The sequence below is a fragment of the Pan paniscus genome, chromosome 7 (genome assembly GCF_029289425.2).
Source record: "Pan paniscus chromosome 7, NHGRI_mPanPan1-v2.0_pri, whole genome shotgun sequence".
NCBI classification, from domain to species: Eukaryota; Metazoa; Chordata; class Mammalia; order Primates; family Hominidae; genus Pan; species Pan paniscus.
This window is the reverse complement of record NC_073256.2, coordinates 37,791,897-37,811,165: the sequence shown is the minus strand read 5'-3', so window position 1 is coordinate 37,811,165 and position 19,269 is coordinate 37,791,897. Positions and strand designations below refer to the sequence as shown.

At 46.2% G+C, this 19,269-nt stretch overlaps 1 protein-coding gene across 4 annotated transcripts in view; it reads right to left on the bottom strand.

The window, feature by feature from the left end:
- Positions 1-18,140, bottom strand: part of SH2D4A (SH2 domain containing 4A) — an 82,272-nt gene extending 64,132 nt beyond the window's left edge. For 2 of the 4 annotated variants that reach the window (XM_003823633.6, XM_034965716.4), the window contains exons 1-2: positions 17,623-17,804; positions 11,981-12,365 (exon numbers count right to left, since the gene is read on the bottom strand). In XM_003823633.6, the coding sequence (XP_003823681.3) occupies positions 11,981-12,161 (181 nt within the window). In that variant the 5' untranslated portion in view covers positions 12,162-12,365; positions 17,623-17,804. Of the gene's footprint in view, positions 1-11,980; positions 12,366-17,622; positions 17,805-17,878 lie in introns of those variants that run through there. The other 2 variants (XM_003823632.6, XM_008977294.6) reach the window with 2 other exon arrangements.
- Between the last annotated feature and the right edge of the window lie 1,129 nt (positions 18,141-19,269).

Sequence of the window (19,269 nt, the reverse complement as noted above, 5' to 3'; positions counted from 1 at the left end):
GGGAATACCAATATCTACTACCTAGGGTTGCTGTGGGCAGGCAGGCTACCTGTGCCAAGTTCTTCCCCTAGTGCCTGCCACATAACAGGAGTTCAATAGAGGTTAACTGCTATCATTGCTAGCCTATTATTTACTTATATGGCTGCCTCAGAGATTCACACCAGCCTGTGAGAAGATAATACGACCAGGTAGTGTGATACTTGGTGAAGCGACTTAAATAACCCTTGTTTACAATGGGCCTCCAGGTTAGATTACATCCTAGTGCTCCTGAAATGCGGCCACATCGGTCATGCTCCCTTAAACCGGGGGCAGGTGGAGCGTACCTAGGAGAGGCCAACAGAGACCATCCCTGAGTCTGTCAGGCCTACCCAGGGCAACTGCGGGCCAAAGGTGGACCTCTAGTCAAGACCCCAAACTAGCAGTGGTGCTGACTGCATGGAAGAGGGCACCTGGCTGGTGTGTGTGCTGGGCCCTGTTTGATGAGCAAAACATCCACACTGGGATTGTGTCTTGTCCTCTCACACTAAGTCAAAGGAGGTTTCCAATTAAGGTGTCTTCTGTCCAAGGTATTGTTGACTTTTGCACTGTGGCCTTGGGATACATTACCAAAGCAGGCTGCTCAAAGCCAGGCTCGTGCTTTCTTTTGACCCTTTCTACCCTTCTTGGTACAGTGGACACTCCTGCAGTATGTTCTAAACAGAGACGCTGGGCAGAGGGAATAGACTCAGACTCTGCACTACCAAAGAATTCCCGTTTACTGTTTTCACTGTGGAGAAACAGCAAATGTGGCCTCCAGGTAAGGAGGGGAAGATCAATCCCACCGTGCCCGAATGGGGCTGGGCACCAGTGCCAGCTCCTGGCAAGCTCTTTGTCTGTTTGACGTAATGCCAGATGGTTCGTTAACTTTAGAAAGCTGTCATACCTCATAAAACTCCCTTTATTACACTCTCTCAGGCCAACTAATAATATTTTTTTATGTCAGCCTCTCAGCCTTCACCTAAGTAGTTCTCTGTCGGTATTTTTTTTTTTTTGACAGCAAGAGGAAGATGCCCAGAAAGGATGGCAAGTGGCACTGTGCCAGGGGAAGAAAAAGGAAGAGCAGAGGGATTCCAGCAACTCAGCTAGGACAGCCCAGAACAGCTCCAGGACAGCCTCCATGGGCTACGGGCAGGGCAGGAACTCTTAGGGAAAAGGGGCATTGCTGCAGGTGGGGAGAGAAATCCTAGAACTGCATGTGAGCAGTTGGGGCTTCAAAGCTAAACACAGAGAAGAGAGCAAAGGAGAGGAGCAGAGTCGAGAAAGCTTTAAAGGAGGGAACAGAGAGAACACGGTGACCACAAAGAAATAGTGGCTCTTGGCAAGAAGAAAGAGAATGAGATGGGAAACGTCAGAGTTAGCGAGATGCTGAAAAATGGGCTCTTGACAGAGTGGCACTGACAATGGTCTCTCTGCTGACTTTTCACCTCTAAGAGCTCTTCAATGAGCTCAGAAAGCGGGGATACTGGAGGAGCTTCAAGTGGTTCTATGAACTCCCCGAAGCTGTAGGAGGAGGGGGGAAGTTGTTTTAGTATAATGAGTGTTAGCTAGGATACCCTTGGCTTCACATCAGATGAGGGGATGACTCTCAAGGCCTTCGTTGTAGTTCATTCTACAAGGCAGAAAATGAGTTTTTGCTACTAGCAAGATGTAGAGCTAGATGCTGCAGGTGATACAGGGATGAAAGGGATGAAAGAGATGTGCCCATTCCCCTGCAAGTAACCTAGAGTCTACAAGAGAAGGAGCAAGACATTAGGTGATGCATTTAATGAATTTTCATCACATATCTAATACGTGTCAGGCACTGAGGTAGACACAGTCTATTAGTCCATTTTCACGTTGCTGATAAAGACATACCCAAGACTGGGCAATTTACAAAAGAAAGAGGTTTAATTGGACTTAAAGTTTCATGACTGGGGAAGCTTCACAATCATGGCAGAAGGCAAGGAGGAGCAAGTAACATCTTACATGGATGGCAGCAGGCAAAGAGAGAGTAAGAAAGATGCAAAAGTGGAAACCCCTGATAAAACCTTCAGATCTCAGAAGACTTATTCACTACCATGAGAACAGTATGGGGGAAACTGCCCCCATGATTCAATTGTCTCCCACCAGGTCCCTCCCACAACATGTGGGAATTATGGGAGTACAATTCAAGATGAGATTTGGGTGGGGACACAGAGCCAAACCATATCACGCAGGTAAACACTTAGGACAAGACAGTCTAGTCCCTGTCCTCAGGAAACTAACATTCTAGTAGTCCCTGTCCTCAGGAAACTAACATTCTAGTTGTGGGAAGCAGACATGGATACTTAATTAATTATAAAATTATTAGAACTTCAAAAGGTGGTGGCGGGCGGTGTTAAAGGATGCTGTGGGAATGCTTAAAAAAAAGAGCTAAGTCCCTGGAGGGCCAGGGCAGCATACATTATAACCACAGTGGATTTTCTACTAAGTCCAGTGAGGATTCAGGGGATGGAGAGATTGCTCTGGAAAGACAGAAGAGAAATACGACAAGTTCTTTGCACTGAGTATGGGAGGATGGATACGGAATTTAGACAGAGAGTGAAGGTGTGTTTGACACTGGATGCAAAGAACAGCGTGACCAAAGAACAGAGAAGGGAATCAGCAGGCAGCCATGGGCAATAGGAAATGAGGGTCTCCACCAGGGCCGGGAGGGCCACCAGAAGTCACCTGCATGTGTGTGGCATAGGCTGACCATCACACAGGGGAGCAGAGGGCCATGTGGCACAGGGTCCCACACACCTGGCTAAGGGACTGAAATTTAGGCCCTGTACTGCAGTTGAGCCAGAAAGCTAGAGCAAAATCCCAGTTTTACCCCTGACAAATTATGAGACCATGCATACATCAATTTATGTCTCCAAGCCTGAGTTCCTTCTATAGTAAACAGAGGTAAGAAAGTCCTACCTCACAGGCCTGCTAGGTGACAAATGCTCAGAGTGTATTATTTTCACATTCTTTATCTGAGTGGCCAATGAAGAATGCATGAATATTTCTGAGCAGATGGTGCAAGGATCAGAAAGTGATTGAGGAAGCTCTGCTCCGCATGTCAGTATATACAGGATGGACCAGGGTGGCATGTGGTGGGTGTTCAGTCAGCTTTTGGGGAGAGAATGGCGAGAGACTAGGGGTCAAAAGACCAGGAGTGAGGCAGTCAGGTCCTAAATAGGGCAGGCATAGGAAAGGACAGTGTTCAGGAATATAGGAAGGTTCAGGCCACTGGATTTAAGGAAGGACTGAAAGATGATGCCAGAATCCTGAAACTCACTAACTGGGAACACAGCAGGGGACAGGCAGAAGTAGTGACAAGAAAATTAATTTGCTTAAGGAGTAAAAAAAAATGAGCTGTTTTAGAAGCGTAGACTACGTTATATTTACTTTTACTAGAAATCCGTATGAGGACTTTCAATCGACATCTGGAATCCAGAATTGGAGTCCAGAAGTGAGGCAGAGATTAGCCATGTAGACTTGGGAATGACTCTATAGATGGCGTCATTGAAGCCACTGGTACAGATGAGCTCATAGAGAGAATGAAGCCAAGAAGAGAACCTTGGAAAAGCAGGTGCTTTATTCAGAGGGCAGAAGAAAGGGGAGGGAAAAGAGTCCTGACTGACAATAAACAAACGAAAAACATGGAAGATTCTGATGCCCCAAATATCCAAACAGTGGAGGAGACCAGGGAGAATGTCCTGACATGTCGCTGAGAGAGGAAAGGGACAGGGCAGTGTCAAGCCCTGCTGAGATGAAGCAGAGGATGATGTAGACTAAGAAAGCTCTCAGGCAGACTCGGACTTCAGAGAGACTCATTCTGGGGACGCCAGTGGGGACAGGCTACAAAGTCGGGATGGAAGGGATGGTGAGAACTGGTGTCGGCAGTCAGCATGTGCTCTGGAATTTATTGTGAAGAGGAAAAGGAGGATTCCCCATTACTGGTTCAGCAAGTATTTACTGAGTGTCTGCTACATTCCTGGCACTGCTCCATAGACCCAAGGGACAGAAAGAGTACTTCAAGAGCAGAGTTGGCTGAACGATTTCTTTAAATGGGGGAAACACAGGCAGGGAGTATACCTGGGGTGTTGGAAGAGGCGGGAGTAAGGATGTCAAGGATGACACCCAGGGAATGATGGACAGAAGGAGGTGCAGGTGAAGAACAAAGCATTGACAAGGAGTTGAGGAAAGCTCCAGTCTGGTAAGAGAAGTTGAAAATGGAGATACACAGAACCCCATTTCTGCAAGCAGTGTACCTCCTTAAGTGTGTTTTCTTAAGGTACATTTCAGGGAGCCTAATGGGGCATGCACGTGTCTTTTCCTAGTTGAATACCGCCCAGGCATTCTGCATTTTCTGTCTGCTTCACCTTAAAATTACACGCACTCTTTAATCAGAGGTGAGTGAAGGAGGGAGCTTTTTATAGCACTTCGTTTAATTACAGGGTTTCTCTTTCCAGTCCTTGAATCATGTTTATACACTGCAGGACTCTTCATGTTTGCTATCTTGGGGGTTTCTTGAAGTGTTTTTCTAAAACCAACTTTTCTAGAAAGGCGGGTCAGTCCTGCTCAGAACCACACTGCCAAGTAGAGATACATACACACTTCATTCTGCAGAGAAATCTCTAAGATCTGAGAGACATTTCCCCCTAGGGCCTCCTCTAACTAGGCAGTATTGAAAAACATCAGATAAAAGTGGGGTGACACATGTCCCTGGCAAGGAGATGGCCAGGCTTGGTCCAGTCCTAGATTGCAGCATGATGTCACTCACAACACTGTTGTGTTGGATTTATTCCCAGGTGATGGGTTCGACAGGGGCACCTGAGGGTGAGATGTGGGCATCAGTGTGGATTAGCTCCTCAGGGGCAGTGAATGCCAGCCTTAGATTCAGCTAAGGTGGAGATCAAGGGCTAAGACTCACCTTTGAGGAGTCAGCCCTTGGTCTCCACCCCCACTGGATTCAACCTGATGGGCAATCACAGTAAAAGATGTGTGTGCGAGAGGGGGGAGAGGCAGGCACACATGCTCTCACACACACTACACACACACACACTCAGACACACACACACACACACATACACACACATGATGTGGAGGAAGAGAACAGAGAGAAAGGGAAGGAGAATCATGTACTTTATCCCCACAAAGAAAAGACCAAAGACTGAGCCAACAGCCGCAAAAGAGAATCAACATCAGGGCCTCCTATGAGGTAGAGGGGACAGTGGTAGCAACGTTCCATATTAACTACAGTGGGGTCTCATCAGGGCTGATGGAAGCAAGGTGCCCACCAACACCAAGGTTGTTACCATGCTGGCAGACTCCCAGAAACCACTGCCATATTGTCCCAAGAGGATCTTCCTTCCCTCTGGCCTCTCCTTTGGGACACCCCGGTTCCCCTCAACTGACCCAGAAACCAGAAGACAAATGCCTGACTGGCAGGGCCCACATCCCTTCCAACTGCTTGATGCCCATGCCCTATCTGTCACTAAATATCAGCTCAGGTGATTACTCACCTATTTTGCAATGAGGAAGTTGAGGCTCAAGTTAAATAACTTGCCCAAGATCACAGAGCTAGTAAACACTGAGAACAGAATTCCAAACCGTTCTGCATGAGTGATGGCAAAACTTGTTTAGGCCAGCTTACCTCATACAGTCCAAACTGAAATGCTTTGGAGGGTGAAAATGGAGCAATTGAAAAGGGACGCTGGGGTGGCAACCACACACAGGACCCCACTGGGCAAGCAGGGATGTGAAGTCGCCATGATGTTCTTTCCCGGCTCCACAGAAAGGCGGGGTGATGAAAACACTAGGTCTAGCCCCATATTCATTTTAATGAAGGCCAAGGCCCATTTCTATCAGAACTTCCTGAAATGATTCAAACTGTTGCTTTCCCCATTATTTCCTATATTTGTTAGCATATGTAACAATCCTGAAGTTATTAATATCAAAGTGAATTTTTAAACATTTTAATAAATTTTTATGCTTATTTAGAGATGAGAACAGAAAGAAAGTTGGGGAACCTGCATGGCACTACAGCCTAGGGAAGCAGAGGGCAGTGTAGAAACGACAGAACCTCCGCTGGAAAAGCAGATGGAAGAACTAGAAAATAGAGAGAGGACATCAGTGAAGCCCATGGCTCAAGGAAGTAGGAAGTTGACAGTGTTACCCAAAAAAGATGTTCACCACGCAGCTAGGAAGCCAATCCCAGTTAAATTATAAAGCCCAGAGTCGGGGGAACAGAAAAGTGGGGCTCAGGGCCGGTAGTTCAGGACAGACTCGGAGTTGAACTGTATCTGAGTTCAAATCCTAACTCTACCACTGACTCATGCAAATTATGTCTCTAAGTATGTTTCCTTATTTGTAACAATAAAGGGGGCAAAATTTACCTGACCGGATCCTTGTGAGGATTAAATGAAATCATATGAATACAAAACTTATGCTTGGCACATCCTAACAGACCAGTATCTTGGTAGTCGGAAATCTCTATGGAATGGGACTGATGAAGCAAAACCCAAGGCATCAGAGACTAGGTGGGTGGGTGAGGGTCAGGGAGGAAACAGCGTGGCTACTGGAGTTCTGGTTTTGGTGACTGGGAACACAGCAATACCACCCATCATCGCAGAGAGTAAAAGGCAGGACCAGCAGACGCTGGAGGGAGTTGGAGTGATGCTGGTGAATTGGGTTTTGCATCAAGCTTGCAAGGCTTACAGGTCTTCTGAACGGAGCTGCTCACCAGGCAACCGACACTCGGGTGAGTGGTCCGGCTTGGCAATCTGGGTTTGAGTCACTGGCATGAAGGTGATGTTTCACGTTTAAAGGTTATAAGAGTTGCCCTAGGGAGATAATCAGAACTTTCACCTTACCCTAGGATCTGTGAACCACTGAGAGTCTATGAATGAACTTCAGGGAGTCTATGAACATTGTGAGATTATACACAGAATGGTGTCTCTGTGCATTTTCCTAGCTCTAAGCTTTCAGTAAATTTTCAAAGGAGTCTATGAGCCCCCAGCCTCATCTCAAAATCACAAACCACCAGCGCAGTGTGAGGCACCCCCTGGGGAATACAGATATTCAAGATGAAGGCAGAGAAGAAAAAAGAAACAGGGAGAGAGCAAGAGACTCGTGACTGGGCGGCAACTCCAAGAGAGAGACACCAAGAGGCATCTAGAGTCAGAGGCGGCTGAGGAATTGATCAAGATAAGGAAGGAATCCAGCAGCTGATGCCCCTGTGCTGATAGTCCTACTGCATGCAGTGAGTTCAAAAGGGAAAGGCAGGGAGGCAAACACTGTCAATGGCACGAACCAGTGGCCTTAACATTATTTCACAAAAATAGAGGGAAGGCTTTGCATAAAGGATCTGCCCCCTTGGGAACAGTGAGAACGCAGCAAACAAAGCTGTATGAATCCAAGTCTGTTTCAAGGGCACGCAGAGGAGCCCCTTCCGCAACTTGCACAGCAACCAGATCTCAGCCCATTGCATTAGGTTTCCATCAACTTGACATAGACCCCATGAAGCAAGTGCTGGGAAACACGCTGCTAAGCGAAGGCGTCTTCTGTTTGCATTACCCAATAAAATCACCCAAGAAGAAGGCTCTGTGGCAGATTCCTGACGCGAGCACATGTTTTAGATGTGCGCAAGGCACCTTCACATAAGTCACTGTCATTAAGGTCCAGTGAAGGTAGCTTCAGACAAAAGTCACTGTCATTAAGCTCCAGTTAAGCTCTACATGTAGTTTATTTGTTAACAGTGCTGGCTTTGGGAGAATGAGACCCAAGATCTATTCCAGCTCTGTCACTTACTGTTTGCCCTGGCCAAGTTAATGAACGTCCCTCAGCTTGACTTTCCTCATCTGTGAAATGTGAATAGCAACACACACTTCAGGCTTAGCTGTGATTATTTAGTGAGACAATATACTTAATCTCAACGCTCAGGGTCTGATACCCAGTTAAGTGTATTGAATGCTGGCTGATGCTACCATTATAGCACTGCAGAAATGTGTACCATATCCATAACTATCACTTTTCTAGTAGCCACATTAAAAAAAATCAAAAGGAGGCTGGGTGCAGTGGCTCACACCTGTAATCCCAGCCCTTCGGAAGGCCGAGGCAGGTGGATCACCTGAGGTCAGGAATTTGAGGCCAGCCTAGCCAACGTGGTGAAACCCCATCTCTACTAATAATATAAAAATTAGCTGGCTGTGGTGGCGCACACCTGTAACTCTAACTACTTGGGAGGCTGAGAAAGGAGAATCGCTAGAATTTAGGAGGCAGAGTTTGCAGTGAGCTGAGATCATGCCTCTGTACTCCAACCTGGGTGACAGAGCAAGAGACTCTGTCTCAAAAAAAAAAAAAATCAAAAGGAACAGGTGAAATTAAGTATTTTACTTTACCCAAGATATACAAAATATTATCAGTTCCATATATAAGGAATATACAATTATTAATGTGGCATTTTCTTTTCCTTCTACCAAGTCTTTGAAATCCGGTAGTTTACATGTATAGCACACCTCAATCCAGACTAGCCTCATTTCCTATGCTCAAGAGCCACATGTGGCTTGTGGTGACTGCACTGGACGGTGCGGCTGTAGACCTCTAGCTACCCCAGCAAGCAGAGTAGATCCATATGTCTCTCCCTAAGTATCACATTCTCCCACTACAGAAATCAGAAATGATCTTCTCATATAGTACTAAGTTAAATTCACATGCTGATAGTTTTTCAGCCCCTTCTACTTCAGCCTTCAGATTACTAAAAAGTAGACATGCCGGGCATGGTGGGTCATGCCTGTAATCCCAGCACTTTGGGAGGCGGAGGTGGGTGGATCACATGAGGTCAGGAGTTCAAGACCAGGCTGGCCAACATGGTGAAACCCTGTCTCTACTGAAAATACAAAAATTAGCTGGGCATGGGAGCAGGTGCTTATAATCCCAGCTAGTCACTCAGGAGGCTGAGGCAGGAGAATCGCTTGAACCTGGGAGGCGGAGGTTGCAGTGAGTTGAAATCTCACACCACTGCACTGCAGCTTGGGAGACAGAGCAAGACTCTGTCTTTAAAAAAAAAAAAAAAAAAGAATAATAGACAAGTTTCTGTGATGCACAATACACAACAATTTTAGTGATGATCCCCAAACACTAAGCACAGGGGTCTGTGTATTCGTAGTGAAAAATGACCAGATGACAATGAAGGAACTTCTAAGTGATAAGCTAGAGGGGGTCAAGGAATGGCAGGGGTGGCCTATGATGTTTTAAATGAAATGAACAACCTTCAAAACCACCGTGTGGCTAAGAACTGCTAAGAAAAAGCAGCACTTAGCTCAGTACTAACCAGAAAGGCGGGAGAAGGGTAGGCAGGGAGCACAAGCCTTCAGGGATCAGATGCACGAGTGACTTGTCAACCCACAAGGGTCACAGGCTTAGCAGGTCTGCAGCACAGATAAGCACCTCTGGCAGCACCAGCCATGACAGCATTGCTTTGGACGGTCTATGGCTTTATCTTCAAAGACAGCGCAAGATGAAAGAGAAGTGATGTGATTTTAGGGGAAGTGGGAGTAACTTTTTCCTTTTCTGTAGTCAGAAGAGGAACTAATTTAATGCAAAATATATTTTTACAAGTTTTCAATTTAAGGGAGTAATACACTTTTGACGTGAGATATTGATAGAACTTTCCCCACTTATATTAACATACTTTTCTCATGATCATTTGACTAACAAAGTTAACACAGGGTTTCTGAGAGGTAGATTCAAAACCCTACAAGTGAGAAATGTAAGCAAAGAAACTGAAATTATTATTTTAAGTCATCACAAGGAGACCAATTCAGCAAACATGAGAAACCCAAAGTCTAACAGAGTCTGGGCCATTGACTCTAGAGGCAAGAATCCTTTGGCTGCTAGTCCCCAAGGTCACCCCATCACACTAATATATGTTATGTTCACAGTGAACATGGTGCCCAGAAGAGACCCAATTATATCTGAAAAACTCTGACTAGGGAATCCAAGAAGGTGCATAAACCAGTTTAGAAGAAAAAGAGTTATGTTTCAGTTTGGCCATGTTATTTGTTGGAGGAAAAGTTGTATTTTGGATAGTGCAGAATAATGTAAAATCCAACAGAACTGGGCAGCTATTGGTGGTATAACCTTGCATATATTACTCAACTTATCTAAGTTTCATGGCCAGCTTCAGTGGCTCAGGCCTGTAATCCCAGCACTTTGGGAGGCCCAGGTGGGCAGATCGTTTGAGGTCTGGGGTTCAAGACCAGCCTGGCCAACATGGAGAAACCCCACCTCTACTAAAAATTCAAAAATTAGCTGGGTGTGGTGGCACATGCTTGTAATCCCAGCTACTTGGGAGGCTGAGGCAGGAGAATTGCTTGAACCCGGGATACGAAGGTTGCACTGAGCCAAGATCGTACCACTGCACTCCAACCAGGGCGACAGAGTGAGACTCCATCTCAAACAAACAAGCAAAAAAAAAATGAACTTCTCTAAGTCTCATCATCTGTAAAACAGGACTGTGAATGCTGACTTTGCAGAAGTTTTGTGAAGGTTAGGCATTATATGCATAAATGTGCTTCACATAGTGTCTGAAACAGGAGGTGTTTCATAAATAGTTGTATTGATCATAACAAGAGGAAATGACATATTTCTGTTTATTTCCTTGTCATGATAAAGGCATCATTGGAAAAAAGTTTTAATAAAAGACAGTAAAAAGTAAAGGACACTACACTGACCTCCTTTGTGAACCTGGGCATATACCAGGGATGCAAGAGAGATTCATTTTCTCAATCTTTGAAACCATATGTGATTTTACAAAATTTTATTTTCCTGGTTTAATGAAACATGAAAAGACACAGTCTTAGATGCCTCTGCAAGTGACCTTGAAAAGTGTGCTGTGTTTTCACAACTTTGGTATTCACCCATGACAGACTTCGCATGTAAACAGCAAGGCGGGGGTGTGGGGGTTAGTGAGAACGGAGTGAGGAGGGTGGACAATGTGTATTTTTCTGTGTCTATATGTGTATATGCTTTACGTCTTTTTTTTTTTTTTTTTTTTTGACACACAGTCTCACTCTGTCACCCAGGGTGGAGTGCAGAGGTGTGATTTCAGTTCAGTGTGGCCTCGATCTCCTGAGCTCAAGCAATTATACCACCTCAGCCTCCCAAGCAGCTGGGACTATAGGCATGTACCACCATGCCCAGCTAATTTTTTATTTTTCCTAAAGAAAAGGTCTCACTATATTTCCAGGCTGGTCAGAACTCCTGGACTCAAGTGATCCTCCTACCTCGGCCACCCAAAGTGCTGCAATGACAGGCATGAGCCACTGCACCTTGTCTGCTTTAAGTCTTAATGTACAAAGATTTCCTCCCCCATGGTCTCAAAAGAACCCTCTCAAACTACCAGAGATTCCTTTGATAATGAGGAAAAGTTTACATCTGAGAAACTCATTCACACTAAAAAAAGATAGTATTATGATTTTTTTCCTTATAGCAGTTCCTTACATTTTAAGAGGAGGTGTTCCCTAAAAAGATACCTCAAAGAAAAATCTCTGAGGTCTAAGAAATGCAAACACAATTGCTATAAATATATTGATACAAGAACTTTGTGTTCTAGTAGTAGAATATTAGGAACCAGTAACAATAAAGGAGATAGAAACCTTTCTTAATACCCCTCAAATCAAACCTCATAGGTGACTTTTTAATACAGCTTCAGGTTAGTCTGGTTTCAAGTAAAAGATTTCCTCATAGCTGTGCAACTCCATGGTGAATGCTGTGTGTGTGTGTAGACTTCAGGTGGACATACTGCACTATTAGATTCTCAATAACATTTAGGATTCATCTACCAAACTGGAACTTGCACCTGCTTTGCTTGTGACTAGTGTGAAATTGTCAAAGCAAGCCAGGAGCTGTTCTACCAACACATCCACAGAAGAAACGTGGATAAGTTTACCTTTCTTTGGTCTGGGTTTCACTGGCAGGGACTCCTTTATTTCCATAACTGCTTCTCTTTCTTTCCATCGTCGGATCTGTTCCTCTCTCATCTTGAAGAACAGGATCTGTTTCTGTTCTTCGCTGAGCTCTGCCAGTAGATCAGGATCTATGTACATCTCCGACAGTATCTGTTTCAGCATCTTTGCAGTTCTGAAGTCTTTTATACTTGTGGCAAAAGTTCCTGAAACTGGCCTCCAGGTGTCCCTCCACCTGTGCTGGCACTTGGGCGTTTCCACGAAACTTCCCAAACAGCTCACAATCCTGGCTGACTGGGACAATAATTCAGCAAACTGGCTTCTCAGACCTGGCACCAAATGTCCTGTCCAAAATGCTGTTCACTGAACCTGCAGAGAGAAAGAGCCCGCATTCAGGCAGCGTGTTAAAATGTGTGGACACTGGCTAGGACGGGTTTTAAAAAAAAGCTAGGAGGAAACACAGTATCACTTTTCAGTTCAGAGAGAAAAGAGAAGAAGAAAACCTGAGGCACACTTTGTTAAGAGTTTGTATAACCTCTATCCTGTAATTTCTAAAGATACTCTGTCAAAAAAAAAAAGAAAACAAACCCTAACTTTATACAGGTCAATCTCAGGCAAACAAAAAAAGTTCACAGAGGTTTGTCCAGCTCCCAACTAAGCAAACACATTATTACCCCAGAGCCTAACAAACCACCAACTGTGTGGCTGAAAAAAGAAAGAAAAAAAAAAGTCACAGGAAGAAATTAAAAGGCTCTCTGCAAAGTACCTATTTCAAAAGAAAATACCACTTTTGATATGTCAGAGAGTAACTCATTCCAAACCAAACCAAAATAGAGCCATGCTCAAGGAAGAAAAAGGAAGAAATAAAAACTAGACCACCATGCATTTTCTGCAATTTCCCTAAAAAGTAGCATTAAATAAACAAAAGTATGTACTTTCCTCTTCACAAAAGGATAATGTAATTTCCAGATAACCTACTAGAGCCATGAAAATCAGGGCAGGTGCAAGAGAGAACATCCATCTACATTCTGGAAGGTCACCGAGTTTTAGGTGTGCTTTTTCCAGATAACCTAGTTTAATAAAATCTAAATGGACAGACCAGATAAACTAGGGGGATGAAGAGGTCATTAGGTTCATAACAAAGGATCCTTGATTTATATGACTTTACCGCATGGCTCCTTGAAAGAGAAACCATAAAGCGAGAGTGCACAGTGGCCTCCTAGAAGTCCTCCTGGGGTTGGAAATCCTACTGAGGTTTCATTCTACTTTCCACATTTCTATTTTAAAATATTGGCTTAAAAATATTACCACACTGTCATACTTTCTCTCTCTCTCTCTATTTTTAAACAATTTCTAAGTCTCATAAACCATCATACTTTTGTAATCAGCAGGAAACTATGTAAATATTTCTATTCTGGAAAACAAAAGAATTTGGATTCGATGTAATAAGATATAAGAAAAAAAACTTACTACAACTTTTCAGAATCACATGTGTCCTAAGAAATTGACAAATAGGCCAGGCGGGGTGGCTCACGCCTGTAATCCCAGCACTTTGGGAGGCCAAAGAGGGCGGATCACGAGGTCAGGAGTTCGAGACCAGTCTGACCAGTCTGACCAACATCTCTACTAAAAAAACAAAAAATACAGAAATTAGCTGGGCATGGTGGTGGGTGCCTGTAATCCCAGCTACTCAAGAGGCTGAGAGAGGAGATCGCTTGAACCTAGGAGGCAGAGGTTGCAGTAAGCCGAGATCGCGCCACTACACTCCAGCCTGGGCAACAGAGGAAGACTCTGTCTCAAAAATAAAAAAAGAGAAAAAAAAGAAATTGACCAATAATTTGTTATTTATAATAACACCTCAATAATCTTACCACCTTGCCATGTGCTCTCAAATACGTTGTTTCTCCATACTATGTTCAAACAGTCTTAAACTTCAGACAAGTCACTTAGCTATATTATGGCCATCGTAGTGTTGTTGGTTTCTCTTCGTTCACCTTGTCATTGATACAGTTAGATTTGTAATGCCCCTCTCACCACCTGGGGGCCTCCTTCAGCTTCCCGTCTTCCTCCTCTTCCGTGCAAAGTAGTTCCTTGATTTACACCTGTCTTTTGAGACAAGCACGCTCAACAGCTAGGCTACCACAGAGTGGTGTGCATACTCAGCTCTTAGATTCGCTGACTGTTCATTGTGAAGCCAGGCCCTTGATGAAACTACACCTATCCCTACTGACTGCAACCTATCATCTCGGCAGCATTCAACTACCAGAATCCAAATGGAACCAAACATTAAGAGAAACATTTTAAAGGACTAAAAGTAATATCACGCCCTTCCCAGATCCACTTGCCAACTTTGTATTTTGCATTGAGATACCCTTAAAGGCTTGAACAGCCAAAAAAAAAAAAAAAAATGGATGTCTTGTCAAGATTTCTTGACTTTTGACTTTTTGTTTCTAGCAGCTTCTCAAAGGGTGGAGCCAATGAAATCCACAAGCTCCAAGATAAAGTGGTAAGAAAGGAGACAGAATGACTCCTTCACATTCCAGTAAATGTCCTTATGTTCAATGGTTGGTTTTCGCAGAAATCACACACAGCAGAAGATGAACAGTTCAGCTGGGGTTGAGACTTCTGCTGTGTTCCCCATTTTGAATGCGGCGAATCCTATTCAAGGCATGGGTAGATCCTAGAATCTAAAACCCTTAAAGGGTCAAAGTCACATTCCTCCAGTCTCCCCCGCCCTGCATATTCCTGATAACACAGCTAACACTTCTTGTACCAGGCACCATCTTAATCAAGCACTCTACATGTGTTAACTCACTTAATCTTCACAATAACCCTTGGAGTCCAGCCCATCACTATGCCCATCTCACAGATTAGAAAGATAGAGCACAGGTCAGCAGCTGGTAAGCGGCAGAGCCGGGCAGTCCAGCTCTAACTCAGCTTCACTGTAATACACAACACAGAGGCCTTTTTGTGAGTTTATTTGTGTGCCCAGAATCAGAACAGCAGGATGTGGTGCCATGTATGAAATTTCAGAATGGAAGCCAGCAAATTCCTGCAGCAACAGAAACGCTGAACTGATGGTGCTTGACACAGGGCAGAAGCCTCCTCCTGGTCAACTGTAGCTAAGCTTAGGGGAGGCCAGGTGCACACACCCCAGCCAGGAAGGACAGCAAGGAACCGACTGTCACACTGGCCCAGGTGTGGACATTGTTTACCCACGTATTCACCAGACACTTAGTCCCATTTCCCCTTGCACTTAGTCATCCACTTCGTCTCTACAATTTCCCCTTCCAAACAAACACTAAGAACAGCACAAAAAGCACAGCCTCTCACGTGTGCAAGGAGGTTCATGGCACCTCTGTGATGAAATTCTCACATTATTTCCATTTTTATGTTGTTTTGTTTTACTTTTTATAGCAAACGTGGATTTCTAACATTAAAATTAACTAGTTCATCTTGAAGGAAAGACACTGGCTTCCTTGTGCCTCCAAGAATACTTGGGGGACCCAGCCGACAACTATCTGTGGTCAGGCCGTTGACGATGTGGCCATTCTGCCGCTGCTGAATGGTACTGGTGTAAATCACCTGTCCCCCTCACCCTCTAACTCCCAACCCCTAACCCCCACTCCAAGGCTTTCTCAGACCCCAACTCAAGCTCAGCACAGTACACCCAAGACACCCAGAGGCACTCCAGCCTCAACTCCCAGCTCCGCCTCTAGTGAGCGGTGTGACTCTGCGCTGTCACCTCACCTCCTTGGGACTCAGTTTCCTCATCTGTGAAACGAGGACTGGTTCAGTCTGTGACTTCTAATCTGTGGGTATCTGACATAATCTACTGTGAAGCGAAGGAGACTGGTGGAGCCAGGGTAGAAGAAATAGAAATCAGGAAATTAACTAACTAGGGCTTTCCCACTTTCACTCCCTGACAAGGAAGTAATCATTGCTGATACTGATTCAAACTCAGAGGACTTTCCCATACTATATCAAGGGCAGCAAACCTCCGGTTATTCAAGATCCAACAAAGGAATAGCTCAGCTAACACAGCCCCTTTCTTAAAAGAGAGAAATGATAAGCAACAAGCCCACACCTGCTATTTATTCTGAACACCAATTGCTAAAAGGTCAGAGAATCCGTTGTTTTCCGTGATACCATAGATTTGGCCTGATTCTCACACCTTCACACTGTTCTACAATACAACTGTCTTTTGAATAACTCTGAGACCTAAACAAAATACAATTTTAAAAGGCCTTAGATACAGGCTAAATCGTAAAAATAGTAGGCGGGCACAGTGGTTCTACATGTAATCCCAACACTTTGGGAGGTGGACATGGGTGGATTGCTGGAGCTCAGGAGTTCAAGACCAGCTTGGGCAACATGGCAAAACTCCGTCTCTACATAAAGTATAAAAATTAGCCAGGCGTGGTGGCCCGCACCTATAGTCCCACCTACTTGGGAGGTTGAGGTGGGAGGATCTCTTGAGTTGGAGAGTTTGAGGCTACAGTGAGCCGAGATCGCACCACTGCACCACAGCCTGGGTGACAGAAGGAGACCCTGTCTCAAAAATTAAAAACATTAGGTCGGTGCAAAAGTTATTGTGTTTTATATGGCCAAAAAAAAAAGTAACTGCGGTTTTTTACGTAAAAACCGCAATTACTTTTGCACCGACCTAATAAAATAAAAATAAAAGTATTGTGGTATGGACAGTGTAACTATAACATTAACAATACAGTTTGAATTCTAATTCTTTTAAAACAGCCAGCGCTGTGGTCCAACTTTGTTTTCTTATTGAAACTTTATCTTATTCATCTACCAGCAAAAGGGCTGTTTTTGAGGATGAAACAAATTACCAGAGATGACAGCAGTTTGTAAATATATACTATTCTTCAGAAATTTGAGATTACTGTACACACAGATTTAGTATACACAGAGAATTCCACTTATATGCCAAATCTATGCCCCTGTATGCTTTCCACTTATTTATTCACTATTTTAAAATAATGGTACCCAAGTCGTTGTTTCTATTAAACCAGCAATCAAACAAAAGCCTTTGGAGCGATGAGGAGCATCTGTTTGAAAGGGGGATGTGCCACGCTTGCTGCTTCTCTAAGCTCCCTGGGAAGGGAGAGACAACTCAGAAAACCTACAAACTGTAGCTCCTTCCGGTGCCCGCGTGACCCCCGAGTCCAGGAGCGGGCAGGGGCGCCGCTTGGCTGAGCGCACTGGGCACCCGGTCTGGGTCTGGGCCAGCCCCGCCGCTGCAGCCCGAGGGAGGCGGCGCTGCACTGGCCTCCGCGCGCTCCCAGACCCCACGTGGGGGCGCCCCTGGGTGCCGGTGCGCGGGGAACGTGCTGCGGGGGTGCTGCGCCGGCTGCCACCGTTTCCCGGGACTTCCCTCCTGGAAGATTTCCAGGCACAGGTCGAGGACGTGCTCCTGCTAGGAGTCTAGAAACTCTAGGCCAGCCCCGACCCTCCCGGGGCCTGCACTCCCCGCGGGTGGAAGCACGCGCCGCGTGTCCCTGCCCGATTCCAGAACTTCCCCGAAGGTCCTCAGCCCCGGCAGACCCTCTCCCTCGAAGTTCCCCCGCCACCCCCTGCAAGCCCCCAGGCCCCGGGGACCGCCGCTCACCTAGCCAGCGGCTCCAGACTCCAGACACCGGACACCGGACACCGGACACCCGCCGCGGCCGCTCTCGCCGCCCAACCCCGCACCTGAGCCCGCCCCGGGCGCCGCGAAGGGGTGGAGGCGGGGGTGAGGCTTCCGCCCGCCCGCTCTGGCCCCTGCGCCTCCCATGCACCCATGCAACCTCCGAGGAAATTCCCTTCCCCCTACTCCCACCCCACGCACACTCTCCCCAAAGCCTCTCCCCACCCCCAGCACCTACCAGTGCTGGGCGCCCCTGGGCAGGGTGGCTCGATCACCCGCCACATCCACTTGGCCGCCAGAAGCCGTCGGGGAAGGGAGAGAGGGGAAGGCAGAGGCGTCTCAAGCGGCGCAGGCGGGCTGAGAAAATACTCCGGCCCGGACGCGAAACAGCTCTTGTAGCCGTCCCGCCCGCGCCGCCCCGCCGCGCCCACATGCCGGGGTGACTGGCGGGGCGCAATCGCGGCCCCACCCGGGCGCCTGGAGGCTCTCCAGGGCCACTCGTCGGCGAGGCTGCGTGGCCTGCGCATCTCGGGCCGCCTGACCCGCGCGCTGTCCCCGAGCTGCGGTAGTCGGGGGTAGGCTTGCTCCTCTCCTCTCTTAGTTCATGAGACAGGGATCTGCAGTCTGTGATCTCTTGGGGACTGCCGGACTTAGATTAAATCTGCAGATCTGGGCCTTTCCACGTTTCAGAGCTCGGGGTTCCTTGCTAGGTGGAGGGTAGGAGGGTGCGCAGGCCCCACTTGTTCACTCTGCTTGGGTGCTGCAGGCCAAGGCGACTCTAGAGCTTTTTTTCTTTTGTTGACATTAGGTAAATGATCAAACTCTTTGGCACTTGTCGGTACACGTGTGGCTTTGTAGGACAAGATGAAGGAAGGAAAAGGCTGGAAGGAAGGAGACCGCAGTCAACACAGACAGGTGGAGAAAATGAAAGAAAACTGGGGAAAAAGTTAAGATGCTGAAAGGAGTCTTGAGGATTGCAACAAGAACAGGTTGGCTTGGTGCCTGAAGACGTCAGGGAGGAGCTGGCAGTCCACAGTTAGAGGAAATCTTGGAGGAAAATTGAGCAGAAGCACAGTGGAAAGGCATTTCCACTGGAGGGCATTTTCCATCCTAGAGGAGCGTGTGGAAGAAAACCGCCTGCTTTGGTGAACCCCAGATTTGGTGTGTTGGGAGAGATGTAATAAACAGTAAACACCAGTAGTCCTCTCCACGGACTACCTGACCTCTTCAGGAGCCCGACCTGCTGGATTCAAACACAAAATGGCATTCCCTGCCTCTCCAAACTGCAGAAGCTGTGCAGAGTTACATCAAGCCTTGGGGCAGGCAGCATTGTCAGGAAATAAGACCCAGCTATTTAGGAACAATTCCGGGAATCCCATCAGGGAGGAATTTCTGGTCTAAGGCTTAGTTCCTACTGCAGTTTAAATGATAGCATATGGGGTGCTTTAGGCTGGAGTGGGATTGGCCCCTGGAAAGCTACTATGACGAGGTCAAAATGAATCCTAGCCCTGCATGGATGCATCGGTTGAACCATACAGGGTGGTTTATCAGTTAGGAAAAATCCCACAGGACACTGTGACAGCCAGTTACCTTCCTCACACCCAGTCTCTCTCCAGGTCCTGGCAAGTC